This window comes from Lissotriton helveticus, chromosome 7 (assembly GCF_964261635.1).
Source record: "Lissotriton helveticus chromosome 7, aLisHel1.1, whole genome shotgun sequence".
Taxonomy (NCBI): Eukaryota; Metazoa; Chordata; class Amphibia; order Caudata; family Salamandridae; genus Lissotriton; species Lissotriton helveticus.
The window spans coordinates 834,490,085-834,508,763 of NC_136068.1; the positions used below are offsets into that span (position 1 = coordinate 834,490,085).

At 46.9% G+C, this 18,679-nt stretch overlaps 1 protein-coding gene across 1 annotated transcript in view; it reads right to left on the reverse strand.

The window, feature by feature from the left end:
* Positions 1-18,679, reverse strand: part of ANKHD1 (ankyrin repeat and KH domain containing 1) — a 1,380,661-nt gene that overhangs the window by 199,349 nt on the left and 1,162,633 nt on the right. The window contains exon 29 of the mRNA XM_078653327.1: positions 14,953-16,535. Within this exon, the coding sequence (XP_078509453.1) occupies positions 14,953-16,535 (1,583 nt within the window). The remainder of the gene's footprint in view (positions 1-14,952; positions 16,536-18,679) is intronic.

The window sequence follows — 18,679 nt, forward strand, 5'->3', positions numbered from 1 at the left end:
ACGTCGCAACTCTGCAGATTTTTCTAGTGGCACCCCTGCAAACATAGCAGCTGATGTAGAGACTGCTCTTGTAGAGTGCGCTCTCACTGGTTTTGTCAAAGGCTTGCCTGCCATGGCAAAACTGAATTGTGGCTGCTATACATCTTGCAATGGTAGTTTTAGAAACAGTGCCCCAACGACCTTGCCCATAGGCTACAACCAGTTGATCTGTTTTACAGATAGACTCAGTCTTTCGTAGGTAGAATTTACAACACCTCTTGATGTCTAGAGTGTCTAAAGTTCACTCCACAGGTGTAGCAGGATCGAAAAGAAAGTTCTGAGAATGACAGGTTTGTTTAAATGGAACTCTGAAGGAACATTAGAGATGAATCTGGGATTCGAATCGTCCGGAGGATAATTATTTATTTGAAAATAGAAGAAAAAGATGTTTTATCGTGAACGCTTGGATTTCACTAACACTTCTGGTTGATGTTAGGGCGAGTAGAAGAGCACTTTACTCGTCAGGTATTTGATGTCAGCCCTATCGATACGTTCAAACGATTGCTTCATCAATTGCGACAGGACTATATTCAAGTGCCACTCAGGAGGTGGAGCCTAAACAGGTGGATAAGTGTGAAACAAGCCTTTCATGAATTGCTGTTCAATTCTGGTAGAACAAAGACAGATGTTTAGGGGAGCGTCTACATCGAGATATAGCTGCTAGATTAACTCTAATTGAAGAATATACTAGTCTTGATTTTGCCAAGGACAGAAGGTATGGTAGGATTTGCTCTGGAGCAGAGATACACGGATGCATGTTGTTTTGACGGCACCAGAGGTAGAATTACTTACATTACAGTCTGTAAGTCTTGTAGGTGCTATCCGCACAAGACCTGGCAATAATGTCTTTATACTGCTGTGTAATAGTCAAATCCTTAAATTGAAAGAATTCAGGAGCCACGCATGAAATTAGTGGGGGCTCTCAAGATGAGAAGACTCAGTTTTCTTGTTGCTGAGAACCTTATGTATTAAAGGTATCAGGGGAAAAGTTAAACAGAGATCCTGGACCATGTGTCGATAAGTTTTCCTTCATGATCCCAGATGTAGATGACAGACAAGTTGTATAGAATTGGCATTTGCAGGTTTTGTTTGCTGCAAAGAAATCTAGAGCCAGTTTGTCCCAGAACGCAAAGAACATTTTTGGTGCCGATCGATCAAACTTTTATTCGTGGAGGCTGCTTCATTGCGTGAAGGTGGTATTGCCCGTGCGAACTAACACCGAAGACTCCGATATCATTGGCAGGAAAGCTTGGCGACAGAGTTAGATGGTTTTGAGCTCCAGGCGATTGATATGCATGCTCTTTTGGAGCGGAGACCACTTTCCTTGAATTTGTAGGGTCTGTAGATGACCACCCCAGCTCTCCAGGGAGGAATCCATAGTCATTACAAAGTGAAGTATTTAGGGTAAGAGTGTGAGGTCCTCTAATAGGTGGGAGATATGAGACCACCAGTCTAGAGTTCATCATATATGTGCAAAGATCACCAAGCCCCTGAACGATTCTTGAGATTAATCTTTTGTTTTGTAGCTGTTACTGTAAGAGTCTATTTTTTAGGTGCGCAAGAGGGATCATATTGATAGCGGAGAACATGATGTCCAGAAGCTAATTGAATCAACGCACTCATTTTAGTTTTTTTTGTTTTAAGTTTGAGAGCCAGTTCCTACAGCATTAGTTGCTTGGAATAGGATAGAAAGTCTTTTGTCTTGGACAGTATCAAGTGTTGTGGCCTAGCAACAGAATCTTCTGAGATGAATGAGTAGGAGATCTTAGATAATTCACAAGGGGACCTAGTTTGTGAAACAACTTTTGGCAAGCTTCTGTGGTCGTGGATGATTAAAATGTCTTTAGTACTTTAATCAACCAGTAGCCAAGGTAGGGGAATACCGGATGACCCTTCGTCCTGAAAAAACCTGCCAAAGGGCAATGCAGTAGGCAAAATTTACGAACTTGAACTGAAGCCAAATGGAAGGGCTTTAATGCGTGGGAGGAAATGTGAAAGTATGAATCCTGTAAATTCAGAGCTGTCATGTGGTGTCGGCGAGGGTGACCATGTAACAGTATTCGTTTCAGAAACACTTGTTAAATTTTCAGAGATCTACGATGGATAGCCAATCCTTTATTTTCATGTCTATGAATAAAAAAACAGAGAATAGAAGCCTGTTGCTTAAAATGTACTCCTTTCTGTACAGAACCTCTTGTTAGAGTAGCCATCACTCGTTTTCAAAGCAGATGCAGATAAGGGGGGCACCCTCATTTTGGTGGAGTAGTGGGCGGAATCTTGGTGAACTCTAACGTCTGACCGTATGTTTTGAGAGCCAGGACTTATTTATCCGAAACTATTTTCCGCCATAGATGACACCATTTGGAACGGCTTCTCCCACAGGATGGCGTAAGTATCACTAGAACTTTGTCCCTGTAGGTAAGCTAGCCTAAGGGCTACTGATAGCATTGTTAAGTCTGATACCTTTGGCATCCTTCTTGATACAGATGAGCATCTCTTTCACGAGTGCCTCAAAAGGGTGTTTGTTTCTTTTGAAATTGAATGTGACAAAAATCTTGCGGTGTCAGTCATCCTTGACTGCTTGCACGGCGTCGTCAATGTGCTTGCCAAACAGAACATCGCCATGGTATGGTAAAAATATTAGATATATTTGCACCTCAGGTTCTATATTCAGTGGTCTTGAACCAACATTGGCGTCTAAGGACCACTGGCTCCACCAGTTGTCAAATACCTATTGAGGCTATATCTATAGCGCAATATATATTTACTGATGAAGAGGTTTCAATCCCTGCAAAATATTGAATATGCTACTTACCAGTATGCATCTGTTCTTGGCATGTAGGGCTGCTAACATTCATATCTGTAGCATAGATCGCCGCCTAGTGTTGGGTCCGGATGATTGCACATTGTTGTCCTGGAAGAGTCTTCGAAGTATCACGAGATAGGTGGCTCCTCCCCTGGACTACAGTGCGCATGGGCATCGACTCCATCCCCAGATTGTTTTTAGCCATTGTGGCAAAGATGGAGTGTAACTGAGAAAGTGATGGCCATGCTAGAGATGAAATGCAAGAAAAGTCTGCAGCCGCTACGGGCGCCGGGGAGGAGGGCGGGCGATATGAATGTTAGCAGCCCTACATGCCAAGAACAGATGCATACTGGTAAGTAGCATATTCAGTTCGAGGCATGTGGGCTGCTAAATTCATATCTGTAGCATAGAATACATAGCAGTCCCTCCATTAACGGCGGCCGCCAGTGCCAGCTGCAGAAGTCTGAAAAAGTGTTTTAAGAACAGCCGGTCCTACAGCTGCCTGCTGTTTGGAATGCACATCTACACAGTAATGTTTGGTAAACGTATGTGGTGTAGACCATGTGGCTGCCCTACAAATGTCTTCCAAAGGAATGTTACCCAGGAATGCCATGGAGGCCCCCAGTTTGCGTGTGGAGTGTGCTCTGGGGGGGACCGTTAAAGTGCGCTTAGCCTTCTGATAGCAAATCTGAATACATTTAACGATCCACCTGGCTATTCCTGCTTTGGAAATGGGGTTGCCTTTATGCTGGGCTGCGAAGGCAACAAAGAGTTGCTGTGTCTTTCTAAAAGGTAGTGTTCTGTCAATGTAGTACATAAGCGCTCTTTTGACATCAAGCGTATGGAGCATCCTTTCGGCCACCGTTTCTGGGTTGGGAAAGAATGCGGGCAGTTCGATCGTTTGATTGACATGAAACTGCGACACCACCTTAGGGAGAAATTTGGGGTTAGTGCGCAGCACCACCCTGTTTGAATGAATTTGTATAAATGGCTCTTGAATGGTGAGCGCCTGTAGCTCACTAACACGTCGTAGAGACGTTATGGCAATGAGAAAAGCCACTTTCCATGTGAGGAACTGAAGCTCACATGAATGCAGAGGTTCAAAAGGGGGACCCATCAATCTGGTGAGCACCACATTGAGGTTCCACACAGGAGCTGGGGGGGTCCTGGGAGGGATGACCCGCTTCAGCCCTTCTAGGAATGCTTTAATGGCAGGCACCCTGAAGACAGAGAGATGCTGCCTGTTTTGGAGATAAGCCGCTATGGCGGATAAGTGTATCCGAATGGAAGCGTATGCTAGATTGCATTTGTAAAGATGCAACAGATAGCAGATGATATTAGGAATGGATGCATCGAGCGGGTTGATAGCGTGCTCGGTACAGTAGATAACAAACCGCTTCCACTTTGCTGCATAGCAAGCTCTGGTAGTGGGCTCCCTTGCCTCCCGGATGATGTCCATGCATTCAGGGGGCAAACCAAGGTAGCCAAACTCTAAGACCTCAGGAGCCAGATCGCCAGATTGAGCTGCTGCGGATCTGGGTGCTGAATGTCGCCACGGTTCTGCGTTAAGAGCCGGGGTGTGAGGTGCAGTCTTTGATGCGGTACCACGGAGAGTTCGAGGAACGTGGTGTACCACGGTTGTCGCGCCCATGTTGGAGCGACTAGGATGCGCGTCAGCGAGTGTTGCTTTAGCTTTTTTGCCACCAGCGGAATGAGAGGCGCTGGGGGAAAAGCGTACGCAAATCTGCCTGACCAGTTCATCCATATCGCATTGCCCTGCGATAGTGGGTGAGGGAACCTGGCGGCAAAGCTTTGGCATTTTGCGTTTTCCTCTGTGGCAAACAGGTCTATCTCTGGATGACCCCACTGCTGGAAGTACGGGCGGAGTACTGATGGATGTAACTCCCACTCGTGCATTTGGTGGCTGTACCTGCTGAGCAGATCCGCCATCTGATTGTCCGTGCCCGGGAGGTGTTCCGCCATGAGGAAGATGTTCCTCTGAATGGCCCACTTCCACATGCTCTGAGCCAGATGAGACAACTGTGGAGAGTGCGTACCTCCCTGCTTTTGAATGTAGTACATGGCTGTCATGTTGTCCGTCCGGATCAACACGACTTTGTTGCACAGATGTACTTTGAAGGACTTGAGTGCCATGAAGATTGCCATCAGCTCCAAGTAGTTGATGTGCATCTTCCTTTGTTGCGTTGTCCATAGTCCCTGCACTGTATAGTGGAGCACATGAGCCCCCCATCCCTGGAGAGACGCGTCCGTTGTTAGTGTAATCTGTGGCACAGGCTCCTGGAACGGTCGGCCCTTGCAAAGGTTGTGTGGATTCCACCAATGCAGAGAGCTGTATGCCCGACCCGTCACCTACACTAGGTCGTTTAGCTGTCCTTGAGCCTGAGTCCACTGATGCGCTAAGCATTCTTGGAGCGGACGCATATGGAGTCTCGCGTGCGGGACTATGAAGATGCAGGAGGCCATCATGCCTATCAACTGCATGAACACTCTCGCTGGGAGTGAGTGTTGCGGTCTGAACTTTTGGATCAGCGCCCGGATGTTGTCGATCCTCGCTGGGTTTGGCTGAGCTGTGGCAGCCAGGGTATTGATCGTCGCGCCTAAATACTGCCGCACATGGGCCGGCTGAAGGTGTAACTTCGGGTAGTTCAGTGTAAATCCTAGACTGTGAAGGAGGTGAATGGTGTGGGACATGTCTGCAGCGCACTGCTGGGCTGACTTTGCCTGCACGAGCCAGTCGTCCAGATAAGGGTAGACATGTATACCCTGTCTCCGGAGGTGTGCCGCCACTGTCGCCAGACATTTTGTGAACACTCTGGGAGCAGTGGTCACTCCGAAGGGGAGTACCTTGAACTGGTAATGCCTGTTTTGGATGGTGAACCTGAGGTACTTGCGGTGGGATGGGTGGAGTGGTATGTGAAAGTAAGCATCCTTGAGGTCTAAGGTTGCTAGGAAGTCTCCCCGTTGTAACAAGGGAAGAACCTGCTGCAGTGTCAACATGTGGAAGTGTTCTGAAAGAATGTACTGATTTAAGGGGCGTAGGTCTAGAATCGGTCTGAGTGAGCCGTCCTTTTTTGGGATTAAGAAGTACAGGGAATAAACCCCCGGGCCTTCTTCCTCCACTGGCACGAGCTCTATTGCGCCTTTTTGCAGCATCACAAGAACCTCCTGCTGCAATAAGTGCAAGTGCTCTGCTGACATAGGACGGTGTTTTGGGGGCATGGGTGGTGGGGTGGATGTCAGCTCCAAACAATAACCGAACTGGATAAGTTTCCTGACCCACCTGTCTGTGGTGATGGACTTCCAGACGGGCAGGAACTGTTGGAGTCTCCCCCGACAGGTGTTGGATGGTCGGGGGCAGTGACAGGGAGTCACTGTTTGTTGACGGCAGAGGAACGGGAACTGTTGTTGCCTCTGCCTCTACCCTTGGCACGGTTTCCTCTGTATCCACCTCTGCCCTGCTTGCTGTAGGAGGATTGCGCACCACTTTTATTGAATGGCGTCTGCTGCGTCATGTGCCCCCTGTTAACACCTCGATTGCCTGAGCGACGAAAAGTGTTCCCTCTAAATTGTTGTGACTGGAGAGCTCCCATGGACTTGGCAGTCTCGGTATCTTTTTTGATCTTCTCCAGGGTGGTGTCCACCTCTGGGCCAAACAACCTGTCTGGATTAACGGGCTGGTTGAGGATAGTAGTTTGTATTTCAGGTTTGAATCCCGAGATGCGGAGCCATGCCTGACGCCTCAACATCACACTAGTGTTGATCGCTCTCGCTGCTGTGTCCGCAACATCTAGCGCACACTTTATAGCCGCGTTGGTGATGAGCTTTCCCTCCTGGATAAGCATTTCAGCTCCCTCTTTAAACTGGTCTGGGAGGTGTTGTAACAGCTGCTCTAGGGTGTCGTAGTGTGCCCTATCGTATCTGGCCAACAGAGCCTGCGTGTTTGAGATGCGCCATATGTTGGCCGCCTGAGCTGCCACCCTTTTCCCAGATGCCTCCAGCACTTTTGACTCCTTGTCTGGGGGAGGAGCTTCACCCGTGGTTTGGGAGTTTGCCCTCTTGCGGGCATTAGAGACCACCAAGGAGTCCAAAGGCAACTGGCCCCTGATGTAGGTCGGGTCTCCAGGTGCCGGTCTGTACTTCTTCTCAATGCATGGGTTGACAACCCGTGATCTTGTGGGTTCCTTGAAAATGTCTGCCGCATGCTTAAGGACCCCTTTCAACATTGGGAGAGTCTTGACAGTTTTTTCAGCAGTAGAGAAAGTGTCAAAAAGGAAGTCCACCTCCACGGGGTCAGCATGCATTTCCACTTTATGGTTTGTAGCTGCCCTTTCAATTAAGGCATTAAATGCCGCAGAGTCCTCAGTGGGAGACGGCTTCACTTTATAAACCTGAGGATCCTGGACCGTCTGCTGGTCCCCCTGATCACCAGTGTCCATCCATGAGTCCTGCTACTCATCAGGCTCTGTATGAGCAGGAAAATTGTACTCCTCATCTTGCTCCCCTCCATCCCCATCAGAGTATGTGGGTGAAGGTGTTGCACTCCGCCCATGCTGAGGAAGAATCTGCTCCACCAGAACTGGTGTTTCTGCTGCAGGCTTTTCACGTTTCAGAGGAATGGTAAAGGACTGCAAAGGTTGTGAAGTAATCTTCCTCTTGTATAGCGTGAGTTTCCCGGTGTCGGCATCGATGAAATGCTCCGACCGTTCTTCAACCAAAGGGTGTCGATGACCCACAGTCCCAGCCGGTTGAGTTGACGTCGACACAGTGTCCTTGGGCACCGACCGCGGTGCAAAGGCCTTCGGCAACACCTTAGGCGGCAACGTGTAGAGGAGCGGTGCCGATGTGGTCTTCGGTGTGTCTGCCGGCTTCGGTGCGGAAGGAGTCTTCGGTTCCGATGCCAAAGCCTTGTCCTTAAGGCGCTTGAGGGAGTCAGAGACCTGCTTCGTAAAGGAAGCGGACGGTTTCGTCGATCCGACCGATGTCCTTGGTCCGCCCCCCGGGGAAGACCCGAGCGTGGCTGACTTGTGTTTGTCCGGTCGAGGCGCAGGAGCACTCTTGACTGGTGCGCTTCGATCACTGTCCACTGCCGCAGACGTCGATGCAGATTGCTTCGGATCGATAGGTTTTCCTTTAGGAGTCACGGCCCCAGACCTTGGCTCTGCGCCCTTCACTGACTTCGCGTCAACGGGCCCCTTGGTCATCGGCGCGACAGACTGTCCCGATGTAGGCTCGACAGTCTTCTTGGGCGTCGGCTTGTCTACCTTGGTGGACACTGGCTCGACGGGCTTCTTCGAGCTTGGCTCCCTAACCACCTTCGGCACCTTTGCCTGGTCGTCAGCTTGCGTCTGTTTGGAGGCCCCCGAAGACGACGGCGTCGGCACCGGAGCAGACGTCTTCGGTTTCGATGGCGTGTCGGCCATCTTTGTTTTCATCGATACCGAGGATTTCGGTTTCGATTTCAGTAATGGCGGCTCCGCGGAGGTGTCCGTAGCCGGGCCGGAAGGCGGGGCCGTGGATCGAGGTGTAAGGTCTTGGGTAAGGCCGCGTGGCGATCCCGTGACCTGAGCCTTTGTAAGAGTACGAACGGGGCATAGCTCTTCCTCCGAGCTATCTTCCATGGCCCCATATGCTTCGTCGTCGTCCCCTACCTTCTCGACGATTTCCTCAATGTCGGGACTGTGGACGTCTGCTCTGTCGTCGGACTCGACCTCCACCGGGGTAGGGGAAATCTGCAGGTGACGCACTTGCTCGTCTTCCGCGGGGTCGTCAAAGATGTCCACCGGTGCCGGAGCCGATCGCTGGGCCTCAAGGCGCGCCACGCGCCGAAGCTTGATTGTCTTCTTCGATCGAAATCTGGAACAGGCCATACAGTTGGCCTCGTCGTGGTCCGGCGACAGGCACTTGTTGCACACAGGATGGACGTCGATGTGTGGGTACTTGGATCCACACACGGGACATTTCTTGAATGGACTCCGCTCCATGCCGTCGAAGTCTTGCTGCGTCGACTAGGCCCCGATCACCGAAGAGTCTCACGACCCCCCGGATATCCGACTCTACGAGCTGGAAGATAAACGGGACCGAACGCGATCAATACCGACGGTGCAAAGAAGGCCTTTTGGCCTTGAAAAAGTTCTATCACGATTCCGAACAGGAGACGCCGAAATCACATCCGAACCCAATGGCGGAAAAAAACAATCTGGGGATGGAGTCGATGCCCATGCGCACTCTAGTCCAGGGGAGGAGCCACCTATCTCGTGATACTTCGAAGACTCTTCCAGGACAACAATGTGCAATCATCCGGACCCAACACTAGGCGGCGATCTATGCTACAGATATGAATTTAGCAGCCCACATGCCTCGAACTTTTCATTTATTTATATATACATATTTATTTATTCATTTTTGCCCTATCTGTCTTCCGGCAGAAATTCTATGTATGTGGCAATGTTTGACTACATCTCGTAATTATACCAGCCCCATATTGTCAGTGATTGGGCAGACTGTACAGAAGCACCAAGCATAGTTGAGAACGTCTCCTTGCTGGTAAGGCGGGGTTATACGTGACCGGGTATTCCTTGATTGTAATTCCTCCTAGATAAATCAACAATTGGAATAGGTCTCACAGCTTTTCTATTTAAAATCAGAAGGAGAACAAACCATTTCTTATTTGCTTTTGGCAGTTAGAAGCGTTTGGCTGCACGTTTCTTAAGGGTCTGGAAACCATAAAAAGTAATCTGGTAGGGAATCCAGCAGTTGTGGGCCTTCTCCCTATCATCACCAGCTATGAATGGGTTGTTCCTGGGAAGAAAAGTATTTTTTTTACCCTCTTTCTTGTGGCAAGAGCATCGGAGTATGCAGACATATCGGGCACAATGTGACCTTGCAGTCTTGTGAAAGTGTTAGTAATAATCCTGTAACATGCCTTATACGTCTAGCACTAGAGCGACATATCTGACCTATGCTGTGAAGTTTGAGGCGGAGCGAAGTGGTGAATTTGCTCCACATTTTGCCTCTCCATACATTGATTACTGTTGTAGATTTACTCATATTAGTCCCCTTAATTTGTGTCTTTAAGTTATTCTGGACTATGTGTCATTTGTACTTGTTGATGACTATGGTGTATTGTCATTGAGATCATAGTTGACTAGGTAGACGTACACGACTAGGCTGATTTTGACAATTTTTGTCATCGACGAGGCTGTTGTACAGGATGCAGTCATACATGATCTCATCGTAGACTAGGCCGTCGTAGACATCGTTATCGTAGGCGAGGTTATCACAGACGAGGCAGTCGCCATAGATAACCGTCATAGATGAGGCTGTCGTAGACAGTCAGACAATACCAACGTAGATGAGGGAATCATAGGCCTCGTCTAGGATGGCCTCCTCTACGATGTTTGTCTGCGACGGTGGTCGTCGATGGCCTCGTCTACGACGGTGGTCGTCGACGACAGCCCAGTCTGCAACGGCCGTCGACAGCCCCATCTGTGACGGCCGTCAGCCCCATCTGCGACGGCCGTCGACAGCCCCGTCTGCGATGGCCGTCGACAGCCACGTCTACGACGGTTGTCTATGACAGCCTCATCTATGATGGTCTCACCTACGATTGCCTCCTCAACAATGGCATTGTCTGACAGCCTCATCTGGACGACAGCCTCATCTACAATGGTCATCTAAGACAGTCGTCTATGACAGCCTTATCAATGATGGCCTCATCTATGAATGGAGTCTCCTTGAGCTCTGCTCAGTTTTTCCAGATTTTACTTCTTTTGGATCATCCAAGATTATACTTCGTTAGACTTTGTTTTCTGCCATTCTGCCGTATTACTGACATATTAGTACCAGAGTCAGAGAAATGAAACGAAGTATAATCTAGGATGATCCGAAAATAAGTAATAGCTGGAGAAACTGAGCAGAGCTCTAGGAGACTCCCTTAACACACGACGTGCAGTGAAAATCTGAGGGATTCAGCCTCTCTTGGGAAGGTTGTAGAGGGTGCTGGTTACTGATTGGTCGGGTTTTGAGTTTGGTCCTTTTAAATAAAAGGAGGTTGATAGGCTATTGAGTGCATGGTTCCCTCCATGATAGACTATGGAATTGACTATTTACTGCTTTATTATATGTACCGTGGGACTTCCACTTCGACGACGGGGAATGATTCAAGCATGTGAATCTATGAAAGATACCCCAATACTGGATAAATTGGCCTACAGAGGAAGTTAGATGTGTTTGGTAATTACTGTGATGAGAAAAAATTAATGATACATTTAAAAAAAACAAAAACAAGAGTGCTACCAGTTGGGATCAAGAAGATTAAGTTTAACTGGACCCCAAATGGTGCAAAAATGTAAAGAGTTAGCAGCTATAAATATTTAGGGCGGTGGTTCATGAACAACCTGTCCCGGAAAGCGCACCTTGAGTCACTTCAGGTGAAGACCTTTTCCTCAATACGGGATAAAGAAATTTGACAAAATGTATGGCGGTCCACCCTCGAGACCAGTGATGGTAGAATATTAAGAAATGGTACAACCTCAATTCTAATATGGTATGGAGGTGCTCAGTATTAGAAGGAAAGTTGGGATTTGGAAGAGCGTAGGTGCTTAAACAGACTACTACCCTCCACCATGGTACAGGCAATTCGGGCAGAAATTGAACTGAATGCATGGAGCTACTTAGTAGCCACGGAGACCTTAACATTTTGGGCAAGGATAGATAGCGATGAATGCCCCAAAATATCCACTCCATGTAAAAAGGAAATTATAAATAGCGATTTATACTGGGCAAAATCAGCCAGAGAAAAAATGAAATTAGAATTACATGGCCGTACGATAAACCTAGCAAACATTAGTAAAGCTGAGTTCAGTGCATGCTTTAGTAGATTGTCTGTGGTTTTTAACGGAAGATGCTATTGAGGCCAATTCTACAAAAATATGGTATTAGAGAAAGGGAGCAAGCAATTAATTTATTTTCTACAATGCAGTATTTGGATGTAACTTGTGATATAGGGTGATTTTGTACCATCAGTAAATCAAGTTTTATTATCAGTAAATAAAGGTTTAGTGAAAAATCGAACATTTTAATGTATATGATGGATTTTAGTAATTGTGAAATCTATTGTTTTTTAATTGAAAAGCTTTTATAATGTACGATAACTGTTACAAGGTAGTAAACTATTGCACAAATGTTTAAAAGACCATGGTCTAAATAAACATATTTTGACAGTGACAAATTGCCCTCAACTCCATCAAATTGATGTGGATTCGTGCTTCCGTCGGAGACCATAGGCCCCTGATCTCCACCTCTTCCACATGGTCTCCCCAACCCAGAAATAATGCATCCATCACCACTGTCAAATCTAGGTGAGGAGATGAGTCTGCCACTGACCCAATCGAAGTCGAGCTCCCACCACTGAAGGTCTTTCACAGTCTCATCTTAAGTCTGAATACAATCCAATAGACTGCCACGGACTTCAGGTCGCACTACAGATCCTGCATCCGGCATCTAGCATGTTTCACCAGCACAAAGCAGGAGGCTAACAATTCCAAGCCTTAGAATCATCTGAACTGATATCCAGGACAAAGGGTGAAATATTGGGATCATAGCCCAAATGCCATGATTTTCCGCTCTGAGACAGTCGTGAAAAAGTATCGCATCCGGAATGGCTCAAATGAAAGGGAGCATCGGCGAATGAGTCAGGAGGGTCGCTGTCTACTTAAGGTCATTGACAACTGCCTGGGGTGAGCCCGCCTTCAACATTAAGTTGTTGAGGTAGATGTACTCTCAACCTTCAAAAGAGTGCTGCGAATAACCGCCATCACTCTTGTGAGCACCCGAGGGCACTGGTGGGACTAAAAGGGAGCACTGCAAGCTGAAAATGCTCCTGGAGCACTATGAAACGCCGGGGCCACCTGCAGGATGGAAATATGGAAATAAGGGTCCTACAGGTTCAACGTCCTAATCCATTTTCCGGGATCTAGGGCAGACAGGCCCTGGGATAGCGTGAGTATCTTGAATTTGTCCTTCCACAGGAAGGCATTGAGAGGGCAGAGATCTAAATTATGACTTAGGTCTCCGTCCTTCTTTAGCACCAGGAAGTAACAGGAGTAAAATCCAGCTCCTATCTTCAGATGTCTCTTCAGATGAACACTCATCATGGCCCCGTTCGCCAAAAGCACCTGAACTTCGCGCTACAAGACTGACACATGGTCCAACATCAGGCGTCCTGATGGTGGTGGAAAGTGCAGAGGGATAGAAAGAAATAGGATGCCACAGCCCCAATGTACAATTTGGAGGGCACACTTGACTGTGGCCTGCCCCACTTTGGGGAAATATTGGATCCTGCCTCCAACAGAATGGCTGTGTGCTGGAAAGTGCACACTAACGCAGTTTTGCGGCTGGGGATGCTGGCGTGGCAGGAGACTGAGCTCCACGTTGTCCTTGATGCCCTGGGTGCGGTATTTGCAAACTGCATCCTCAGCCACGAAAGGAACTAGGTGTCTGTAAGGGCCGTATTCAATGGCATTAGAGGTTCTGTACGGGCAGGACCAGGGTGGAGGACCTCCGTCAGAACATTAGTCTTCACCTCCACAGTAGGTATCTATAGGTTTAGCATTTCTGTCACACCAGTATAACAATAGCAAAGGATCACTTCCCTGAGTGGCAAGATCGGGACAAGAAATAAGGCCAGTTTCTGGAGAAGCATCCTGGCCACTGGCATTGTGTAGCTCCTCATACCAGTTGTCATCATACTGGGAGACTAAATCATCCCCCTTTATTATAATTGTCGCTGTCTGAGTCAGTGCCAAAAAAGTAAAGTTGGACCAGTACTTCATGGTATGGGCAAGGTATCCAAATCAAAAGAATTGCTGGCTGTACTCCATTGGGAGAAGGGTGTGGCCTCAGTCAAGGTGGATTCTGCAAATCCTTCTCTGGCATCAATGCGATGGGAACTGGCACAGTGGGTGGTGCCAGAGCTGGTGTGGAACCAGAGGTGGGTTAGAGGGGCATAGACAATGCAGTAAGTGGAACAGCTGGCAGAAGTAAAACTGAAGGCCCAGGAAGATCCATGAGGCCTGAAGGTGCATCAGAGGGAGCCAGTAAAGTGCCTAAAATTAGTAGAATAACCTCACTTCCAGCCTCCACTGGCTGTGATGCACATGCAGTCTCAGAAATTCAGGGTACATCAGGATTAGACTCTGAATTAGCTCAGATGGATATCGGGAGCAGCACCAGGTTGCACACCAATGACCTCCACTCTCTCTGGAGTTTGAGAGTAGCAGAAACGGGCTTCATTCTTATGTTTCTTCTTAAACTTACCCTGAGTCTTTGACCACAGTAACGATCTGTCATGGAAATGACTTCTGGAGTATGAACAGGACATTTCTTTCGAACGGTCATCGAGTGAAGTCGTCTGATGTTTGGCAACATACAACTTCCCCTTGTGGTCCCTTATGGCCTTTGGATTCATCTGCAGAGTATTCACATGCCCTGGAATAGTGCTCCGACCCCAAGCGCCTTAGATATACTTCATAAGGGTCTATCAGACATTTGTTTACGACAGTCCCTACATGGCTTGAAGCCTGTTTTGTTAAGGGGTGGGGTTTTTTTCCTTGCAGATTGGTAAAATATTTTTTTTAAGGGTCTTGAAAAGACCATGAAGTAGCTCAGGATCAGTGTCTGAAAGCACAGAAAGAAAGGAACGGACATCAGCGCATATGGGTGGGTGCTTATACGCGGCTCTACTCACCACTTCAGAGAGACAATGTTGGCGCGGAGCCGCATGACACCACCTACTATCGCTAAGTGCTGCTTTAAAGATTCAGGATCCAGTCTGTGGTCTAGAGAATATCAAACTCACAAAAGGCGATGGAAGGAATGCTTGCAATAAGCCTAACCACAGGCAATCACTTGTGGAAGTATTCCCATCCATCTGGGGAATAATCTCAAGATGAGGAATCTGCGGTTAGAAATTTACATCAGAAAACAGCAAACATATCACATTGGCAAACAAAATACACATAATGTGACATGCCAACTTACTAGCATTTTCAAAACGTCATACTGTATCAACCGTTTTCACAACTTACCTATGGGACTTGAGGAAAGCCTTTGGGATTGTTGCCTGAATCCAGGGGCCTTTGAACCATCAGAATAATGGGTATTTTCCAAATGCCCGAGAATCGAATTATTTAGATAAGGAGATTGTGCATTGAAAGCCTGATCTGCTCCAGTTCGTGAGGAAAGCGGGCAGCCTCCCCAATTCTGGCTGACTGGCACCTGATTTTCAAAAAGACTGCTAAAGTTATTGAATAGAGCAGCTGGTCCGAAAGTAGAAGGTAAATGCTTATTTTGAGGGTTCATATGAAGTTGAGAACCATTCATAATGTTCACAAGTGAAGAAAGTGGTACAGCAGTAGGTGGAATTTGTTTCATCGAGTCTTGTGGTGCTAAACAACCGGAATTCGTTACAAAAACAGACTGATGATCTTGAAGCAGTGTGGTGTTACTTAACATTGGACAAAAAGAGCCTCTAGGCTGTACTCTGTGAGATGCTAATTGTGCTGGAGTAGGCAGTGGAGGTAAATTACAATGGTCTCGATTTTCTGTGCCTGAAGGTAAAACGTTTGGTGTAGAAGACGTTACATCTGCAGTTGTTGATTCTGAATTGGCAGAAGGTATCGACAATGGCAAATTTTCTTCCTGCATATTGGTAGGAGGGGGGGTGCTGGATGCTGGTCGAGACTCACTAACTCTTGCATGACTACTAGTGGAGGAGTTAAAACTAAGAGGTGTAGATGATTGCATACAAACATGTCCAGTATGTTGATCAGGGATTAATATCTCTTTGGTTGCAGAAAATGATTGATTTTTATTTTGAGAAGAATGTGGATTTGTAATTGTGCTCGGGGAAAAGTGTGTTTGCCCACTATTTCGTGATACAGACGTACTTAAAGGTAAAGTGGTACTGATGCTGGTCGTAACTGGGGCAATTGTGCTTAATTTAGGAGTAGAGGCGAAAAGCTGCTTTCTAGCCGATGGAGAAGGGGTATGAGTCAATGGCAAAGGTTGACTGGATACAGGGACAGAAGACATAGTGATAGAGCAATTAGCAGACGAAGGTGATGAAGAACACTCAGGCTGAATAAGGTTAGCACTCTGGACGGATGGACGAACTGTACCGTTATGCTTTGGAGAACTGTTTGAGCTTCCAGGACTAACTGGTCTCACAGGAAATGGTCCCCAAGTGCTGGAAGTTGGTGTAAAGTTTCCTCCAAACTGTGCCATGGGTAAACGAGGGTGTCTGATCTGTTGCATAGTTTGTGCAGCCAATAGGGCAAAATGAGGGTGGGAATAAGCTAAGGGAAGGGAGACTGGGAAAGTTGATCGCACACCCGCTGTAGCATTTTTGGTAAGTCTGCTGGAAGATTGAAAATTTGACAATGCTGCTGACTGTGAAGTTGTAATTGTAGCTGTTCCCAAAGCATATGATATTTTGCTAAATGGCGATGAAACACTGGCTCCAGAGGATGTATTCGATATCCCACATTTTGAGCTGGCATTTGGAGTTCGGATGTGATTTTTGGGAATTAAGTCTTCTAGTTCCTTTGCAGGATCTTGAATAAGTGCGTTGATGAGCTGAACTGCATATCTTGTTGACTCCGTACCACCTCTGGAAGGAGAAATGAGAATTATTTTCCAAAAGAACCAACTGCATTAATAACTGTTTGATATTTGGAGAGCATGATAACTAGATTACTGAAATCATCACATGCTGTATACCACAGAAGGAATCTAAAAAACAACATTTGAAAAACAAAGCATTTTTCATGAGGTTTGAGAGAAGCCAATTGTTAACACACACTGGTCTGCCCGGACCTTTAGACCTAGCAGCATCTTAAGCTTAAATTCTGTCAAACAAATTATAGATCACTAATTTAAGGGGCTGGGGTGGAGAAGAATGATTAATAGAGAGGCAATCTTTGCAATGGGAGAATTACATGAATATAAGTTAAATTCTACAAGTTACTATATCTATGACACTCACGTAAGTTGTATTGTAGGCATCAAGCCTTAAAGAGATAATATTACACTGAGGTTACTTACCTTATTTAAATTATTCTGGTAAAAATGACCAAATGAATTGAAGCCGAGAGGAAGGCCAGAGACCATCACAAACTGAATGTGCTCTTCTCCTACCTGAAACTGCAGAAAACGCATGAGGGACAGCATGTGAGGGATGTGGAAATAGGTGTCCTGCAAGAACAGCAACACCGTCCAGTTTCCTGGATTAAGAGGAAACAGAACTTGGTGCAGGGTGAGCATTTTGAACTTTTCCTTTTGAAGGAAGGCATTCAGTGGGCAAAGATTTAGGATGTGGTGGAGGCCTCCATACGTTTTTTGGGCACCAGAAAGTAACAGGAATAACAGCCAATCCCTATAGCCAACATCGGCACTCTCTCTACGACTCCCTTGGCCATGAGAGTCTGATATTCACTCATGTTGTGGTGTGGGTGGCCTACCCGAGGGATGCTTCAGTTGATATACCGGCCAAAGCCTCAAAAGGGACAAAATTGTTGGGGGAACTGATGTACCAGCAGAGCAAGGCCAAGAGGGTGTGTTGAAGCTCTACTGTCTTTAAAATGCTCTATGGCCGAGTCTGCCTTGCCTCCATACAGACGGGTCGCATCAAAGCAGGGCTCGAAAATTCCACTCGACCGCTCGCATAGTCGAGCTAAATTTAACAAGGTCGAGCTGTTTTTAGGTCCTACTCGCCCTTTCTGGCGAGTAGGAAAGCAAACCAACTTTTGTCCTCTGTCTGTGAAAACGGAGCAAATGTGACAAGATAACAAGATTTAAAGGCATTTTTATTGCTCACAAAGTTAATTAGCAATAAAGATGCCTTTAAATCTTGTTATCTTGTCACATTTGCTCCGCTTTCAGAGACGGAGCTCAAGTAGGTTGCAGTTAGGTCGAGGAAATTTTTTAAGGTACTAGTCTTGCAGGACTAGTACCATTTTGGGGATTTTTTGAGCCCTGCAAAGGATATATCAAATCAGCAACTGTTGGGCGTCACTCAAGAATCCAGTAGAACAAATCCAAGGCTGGCACCTAAGAACCATGCTGGTGCTGACTGACCAACTCAGACAGTTGGTCATGTCCAGGCCCAATCGAATGGAGTACTTCGTGGCTTGTCCATCTTGAATAATGCATTGGAGGTTTGACCTTATATCGCCTGGGACTTTGAGCAAAACATCTATAACTGTGTCTCAAAGCGTGAGTGCATCACCCCAGGAGGCAGCAGATGAACGTGAGGGCAATGCTGGCCTAAGGTTTCATCCTTTTGGCGAAGGCCTCCTTGCATTTTGACTGTCTGGTGGTGTAGTCTTAAACATATTGGGTTCAAATGGCTGGTGGAGACCTGCAGCACTAGGCATTCTGGTGATGTATGTTAGAGGAGGAAGGCAGGGTCCCTCGGAGCAGGCCTGTGCTGCTTTGTGATCTGCCTGTTGACTGGAGGTCAAAATCCTGGTTGTGCTCACTGTGAGAAGTTGGCCTGATATATAGTGCTCACTATTCTAGTGATCACTTTGTATCATACCAAACAACCCTTATTGATGATTGGTTGTAAGTCAACCTTTCAGACCAGCTATCCTAGTAGCATGGACACGAGCAGTCTTCAGGCTAAACTCTAGAGGGCGTGTTAAGCCAGCTGTTTTACCATCACATATACCCCTTGAACACCAAGTGAAAGGACACCACACAAGTTGTTATAAAAATATAGGATATTTATTAATAACAGTTCTACCCTGAACT